At 55.5% G+C, this 6,449-nt stretch overlaps 1 protein-coding gene across 1 annotated transcript; it reads right to left on the reverse strand.

Moving 5' to 3' along the window:
* Positions 1–266: 266 nt before the first annotated feature.
* Positions 267–5,433, reverse strand: DPEP3 (dipeptidase 3). The gene is made up of 10 exons (XM_023210226.1): positions 4,683–5,433; positions 4,235–4,361; positions 3,100–3,229; positions 2,869–3,010; positions 2,540–2,609; positions 2,255–2,431; positions 1,868–1,952; positions 1,294–1,369; positions 697–832; positions 267–605 (listed from the first exon to the last, which is right to left on the reverse strand). The coding sequence occupies exons 1-10, from the start codon at positions 5,042–5,044 to the stop codon at positions 381–383; spliced, it is 1,530 nt and encodes a 509-aa protein (XP_023065994.1). The 5' UTR covers positions 5,045–5,433; the 3' UTR covers positions 267–380.
* Between the last annotated feature and the right edge of the window lie 1,016 nt (positions 5,434–6,449).

The raw sequence follows: 6,449 nt of genomic DNA on the forward strand, positions 1-6,449 counted from the left end.
TGGAGAGAAACTGGGAAGCACCCCACTGTCACACTCCACGAAGGGACTGAAACTGAACTCACTTCCTTTGTGTTCTTCTGTGGGCTCAAGCTTTTAGCTTAAGAATTTCATAAGATGCCTCTGGCCTTCCTGAGAGAGCCAAAGCTGGAGGTGAGTGGGAAGCACCCACCTTGAGCAGCTGTGGCTAGACCACAAGATCCCTCACTGACCAAGAGCCCACCTGCCCCCACTCCCGCTAGGGAGAAGGAAGGACATGTGCACCTGGCTCCGTGTGTAAAATGTTTATTCTCAGCATGTGCTTATGAATGAACTAGGATGGGGGACTTTGTGAGACTTTGCCACAGTGACTTCTGGGGGGACCAGCCGTGTCAGCAAAGCCACTAGATGACAGTTGGGAAGGTGGCAGCAGCCACCAGGCCTGGAAGAAGGTATGGGGAGGCATCTGAGGACCTCCAGGGGACCCGACTGGTTGGCCACTTGGTCACCTCCAGATGCGTAGCCTGGTGTCCATTCTGAGGCACGAGGTGGGAGTGGCAGGATGTGCTCAGTTGCCCATATGGAAACTCAGCCTCCACGGGGCTCTGCACCCTGCTCTCCTCTCTCACCTGGGGGAGGAAGTCCGCAGTCAGAGGCTCCCACAGCAATCCCCTCCCTTGCTCAAACCACTGAACCATCCTGTCCAGCAGCCCAGCTTACCTTTTCCACTTGTCTGAAGACCCGCAGCAGGTTTCCACGAAGGACACCTTGAAGCTCTTTCTCACTCCAGCTACGACTCAGCAACTCCTCTATCAGGACTGGGTATGTGGACACGTCCTCCAGCCCCTGAGGGAACCTGTGTGGCCACCCACCAGCCAGCTGTGGGACCTCCTGGGTTAGGGCCTGCTACCCACCAGCCCTAGTCACACAGGGGAAACTGAAGGCCAAGTTCTTCAGGCTAGTGAATGCAACCAAGGAGGCTCCTGGAGGACTGGGCTTCTGTAGCCTCCACCTGCGAGCAGATGGTCAGCCCACAGCTGGTCTGCAGGGCTGGGAGTGGAGCTTATCTTGGACAGATGAGCCCTGCCTGGGGGAGGGGAGTATTTAGCAAGTGTGACAACTTGGAGTAGGGCCACTGAGCCACTGAAGGGACAGGGAGAACCTAGGAAACAGGCCCTGAGAGTGGGGAGTGTCAGGTGGGCTACGAGACCAGAGCGTGTGGCTGAGGCCTGGATAAGAGGATGTCAGGATGGGAACGAAGACTAAAGGACTCCCTGCGGCACCCCAGCCTAAGAGAAACCTCAGGGAAGCACTCACCGGCCAACCCCGTCGTAATTTCCACCAATCCCGATGAACTCAGATCCAATGACTGCCCTGATGTGGTCAAAGTGATCTAAGGTAGAGGTGAGTGTGGGCAGCACTAGGCTGGAGTTAGACCCTGGCACCAGCCCTGTCCCTAGCACTCCAGGCTGTGGCAGTTGGCTCCACAGAGCTAGCTCATGGCCAGTCATGAGTCCTGAAGCGGCTACACACTGGTCCATGGACCTAGAGTGGGGACCTTGGAGCCACCCCTTTGGGCCTTTTCCTGCCCAGGAGCCACCCTGCCTCTGGGTTCCTTGAGAGCCTGGTGGGGCTCAGCCTGTTCTGCCCAGACATGTGGGGAATGAGAGAATTCAAGGATTGGAAGCAAAACCAAGAGGTATCAAACCCATCAGCGCGCCGACTCTGTGGCTGCAGGTCTGGGTGGCACTGAAGAGCTGTGTCTGCTGCCTCTGGGTCATTGGGAGGTCTGCCCATTGCCCAAGAGGTGCACTAGACTGCTAGAGTCGTCCTGAGAGCCCTGGCAGCCACAGCCCAAGCCGGCGCTGCACAAAGCTGAGGAGGGACTCACCTGCCACCGTGGATACGTTAGCCAGCAGGTTGCACTGCAGCACCCCCATGGACAGTGTCACCATCACGATGCCACCATTCTTCTTCTAAAGGGATAAAGGGACACTCAGCCCTTCTGGCCTGAAAGCACGCCTTCTGTGCTGTGGGGGCCCTGGTAGGACTGTGCTCCGTCCTGGCTTCAGGGGTTGGAAGAGGCTTCACCTCTCTGGGCTTGTGGGTCCCTGGGTGGAAATGACTTGGCCTTGAGTTTCAGGGATGGAGGAGGATTAACCAGCCTGTGGTCCAAGGGTGTGTGAAACCCGGCCTGGTGGCTTTCTCTGCTCAGGGTCAAGAACCTTTGGATAACACATGCCTAGCCCTAGGTTTGAGAGCTGGGATGGCCACCCACCAGAAGCTGCAGGATGTCATCGGGAACATTCAATAAATTGTCACACACAGCTCTGGCGGCTGAGTGGGAGAAGATCACAGGAGCCCGAGACACTTCCAGGACCCTTCTCATCAAGGTGTCCGATGCATAGGACAAATCTATCATCATGCCCAGGCGGTTCAATTCCTCTACCACTTTCTGCAGAAACAATTAGGTTTTTTTGTGGGGGAGGGTGTTAGGATGCAAAGGTGTATACACATATCCATAGGGAGCAGGTGGGGTGGGGTACAAAACAGGAGTCCTCACCTCACCAAAGCTTGTCAACCCGCTGACATTGGTGTACATGTGGTGTGTGAACTTGGTGGAACTCTCTGCCCTGCAGGACAGCCAAGGAAGGGCAATTTAGCTGATCACACCTTGGGCCATCAGGTCCTGGGAGCCCTGGGTCTATCCATCCATCCCACTTCCAGAACAGGTGCAGGACCAGCTGCTCTCTGGGACTGTGAGAGACCCTCTGGGTGTCCAGCCTCCCTCTGCAGACCCCTTTATCCTCAACAGCCTGGTCACACCCATGCCACGGATGGGGCAGTTTCCACACCATGCCATCTAGCATCCTGGCCAGGTGCTGTGCTCACCATGGTGTATTGCAGGTGAAGGTGAGTGTCAGGTAGCGCACTCCCAGTACATAGAAACTGCGCAGCACAGACAGGCTGCTGTCCAGTGAGTGACCACCCTCCACGCCAATGAGGCAGGCCAGCTTTTGAGAGCTGTTCAGACCTAGAAGGAGGTAGAGAGTCAAGTGGTTAGATCCCAGGAACAGAATCTCCAGAGTGACATCCTGACTATCCTCTCATCTGCGGGCCCACCTTCAGCTGAGGTCACAAGCTCAAGTTCAGAGTAGGAGGCACACATGCGGCGAATGAGGTCAATCTGCTCCAGGGCGAGGCGCACGGCAGTCTGGTCCTGGGTCTGGCATGAGACGGACGCTGACCAGAACTGAGGGTAGGTCAAGGGGTCCAGAATGAGGCCAGGGTGGTCTTCATCCCCTAGGCCTGCCCCTCTTGCCTCACACCCCATAATACCCATTTGGGTCAGTGGCCCCAAGCGAGGCACTACATGACTCCATGGTACCTCGATGACTTTTTTTAAATTTATTTTTTATATATTTTATTTTAAAATTTGAGACAAGGTCTTGCTCTGTCACCCAGGCTAGAGTGCAGTGGTGTGATCATGACTCATTGCAGCCTTGACCCCCCAGGCTCAAACAATCCTCCTGTCTCAGCCTCCCAAAGTATTGGCATTATAGATGTGAACCACCAAGCCTGGCTCCTTGATGACTGCTGCCAGCAGTCAAATGATGGACTCACAACACATCATAAATTACTGTTATGGCCAGACCCAGGGGCTCATGCCTGTAATTCCCACACTGTGGGAGGCCGAGGAGGGCAGATCACCTGAGGTCAGGAGTTTGAGACCAGTCTGGCCAACATGGTAAAACCTTGTCTCTACTAAAACTACAAAAATTAGCCAGACATGGTGGTGAGTGCCTGTAATCGCAGCTACTCAGGAGGCTGAGGCAGGGAGAATTGCTTGAACCTGGGAGGCAGAGGTTGCAGCGAACCGAGATCGTGCCACTGCACTCCAGCCTAGGCTACAGAAGGAGACACTGTCTTAAAAATACAAACAAACAAGCAAAAAACTGCTGTTAGTCCATGTGCTATGTGAAAGCCCCAAGGCCAATCCACCATTTCCTTTGTGGTTACAGCAGGCTGACCCCACGCCAGGGATTTTCTGGTCATTTTCTGCAAGTTCCACAGAACCTGGGCATCCATGCAGCTAGCCTGTCTTGGCCTCCAAGGCCCCACTTTCCTTAGAAGCCACATGATGGCACACTGCATGCCCCATTGTATTTAGTCACCCAGAGGCTGGCCGACCCAGGTTTCTGTGACCCCAACATCCCCCAGCAGCCATGCTGTGGCACCCTGTGTGTCCCTGTGGTACCTGGGCACCCACGAGGCCGTCTCTAAGCCTGTCCAGGCTGGTCTGACCGTGGCTGAAATTTCGCAGGTTAACATCCTGAAGCACATTCTTGTAACGCTGTCTCAGGACCTGGGGCAGGTCATTGTGGCTGGGGGCGTGAAGGTCAGATGGAAACAAGGCCTCCAGATCAGTCAGGATATACCAGGTGCTTGGGTCTACCCTCCCCCACCCCACCAGGCACCTCCTCACACAGACCATATAGAGACCTCCTGAAGTCAGGTTGGAGGGAGGGGGTTAGGTTCCACCAGGAATGCGGTAATGGGGGGAAGGGCACCCATGGGTGATGGAGGAGAGAGGGCATCCAGGGGTGGTGTGAGGGAGCCTCCTTGATAGCCCTGCATGCTCTGAACCTCCTCTCCTGCCCAAGGGTGTGTTCACCCCGCATTGCCCAAACGCTGCACCTACATACCCGTCCACGAGGGGGAAATTCCTCATCAGGGCCTGCGCGCGACTCCGAAGGTCCAGAGTTTTGGGGGTGCCTGGCGTAGTGAGGCCTGGCGTAGTGAGGGCGCTGGGGACGCCCGGCGTGGTGAAGGGACTGGGGGAGCCCAGCGTGAAGAGGGCTCTGGGGGCGCCCGTCGTGGTCTCCCCGCGGGTTACGGGCTGCCGCAGCAGCAGCAGCAATAGCAGGAGCAGCAGACGCCGCAGATGCCGCCGGCTGAGCGCGCGGGAACCCTCGTGGCCTGTGGGCTGCATATGGCGCTGGGGTCGGCCGCGGGAGCCTGGGAGGAGCAGGTGACGGGCAGAGGCCGACAATGGGGTCCGGACCATGACGACCCAGCCTCGTGGCCTCGCGAAGAGGGAATTGAAGTCACGCGACTCCGCGACCGAAGAGCCACGCAAGGGGGCGCCACGGCTTTTCCGTCTCCAGGTAGGAGAGCGCCCCAATGGGCCGGAACCGCCGCTGCAGCGTCGAGGACCCCTAGCCCTTCCACCCCCAGCGCTGGCTCCGTAGACCCCTAAGACAATTAGGGGAGCAGGCCAGGCGGGGAACTAGTAGGGGCCCAGGGATCTTCCTGATCTCACCTCCTACCCAGGCCCACGTGGGGGTTAGCTGCCGGCTTGTGCCCAGCTCCGAGGCAGGTAAAATACTCTAAGCTGAGACTCAGAAGGGTTAATTCGATCTGTCTGTTTTGACTGACAGAAAAAGATTCCCTATAGATATTTCATTTCATTTCATTATTTCATTTCATTTCATGTTTTGAGACAGAGTTTTGGCTCTTGTTGCCCAGCCTGGAGTGCAATGGTGCAGTCTCAGCTCACTGCAACCTCCACCTCGTGGGTTCAAGCCATTCTCCTTCCTTAGCCTCCCAAGTAGCTGGGATTACAGGCGCCCGCCATCATGCCTGGATAATTTTTGTATTTTCAGTAGAGATGGGGTTTCACCATGTTGGCCAGGCTGTCTTGAGCTGCTGACCTCAAGTGATTTGCCTGCCTCTGCCTCCCAAAGTGCTGGGATTACAGGCATGAGCCACTGTGCCCAGCCCCGCAAATGAAATTTAAGAACAATTTTTATGGGGGATCATTATTTTAGCTTTTTTCCTTGGAGTTGCAGTGGGGTGATCATAGCTCGCTGCAGCCTTGAACTCCTGAGCTCAAGCGATCTGCCCACCTAGGTCTCCCAAAGTGCTGGGATTATAGGCATGAGCCACCACATCCAGCCTTAGTTCTTTTTTAGCGATAGGGTCTTTCTGTGTCGTCCAGGCTGGTCTCAAACTCCTGGCCTCATGTGATCCTCCCACCTTGGCCTCCCAAAGTGTTCCAGTTGCAGGCATGGGCCACTGCATCTGGACCTGTTTTAGCATTTAGTATTGAATGTTTTTTCTCTATATATGTTAATATACACACACAAAAAGACCCAGAAGAGTCTACACATCCAATGTTAGTTAATAGTGGCCCTCTCAGCAAGAGATCTACCTACACCCTGAGCAGTTTGCATCTCATTTCTTTCTGTATTATAGTGATACTGGCTAAGGGAATTCATGGGTAGTGCTGGTGAGGGCTAATCAGGGTCATAGGGGGTTGGTGAAACCACCACAGCAGTAGCTGAACCTTGCTTGAAAGGATGGGGTCTGGATCAGGCAGGAGGAGTGGAGAGGGGATCCAGTGTTGGCTAACAGCCCAGCAGAGATCTAGTTTGGGCATTACAACAACTGTTGTGGAGGAGGCACAGGTG

Source organism: Piliocolobus tephrosceles, chromosome 17 (genome assembly GCF_002776525.5).
Source record: "Piliocolobus tephrosceles isolate RC106 chromosome 17, ASM277652v3, whole genome shotgun sequence".
NCBI lineage: Eukaryota > Metazoa > Chordata > Mammalia > Primates > Cercopithecidae > Piliocolobus > Piliocolobus tephrosceles.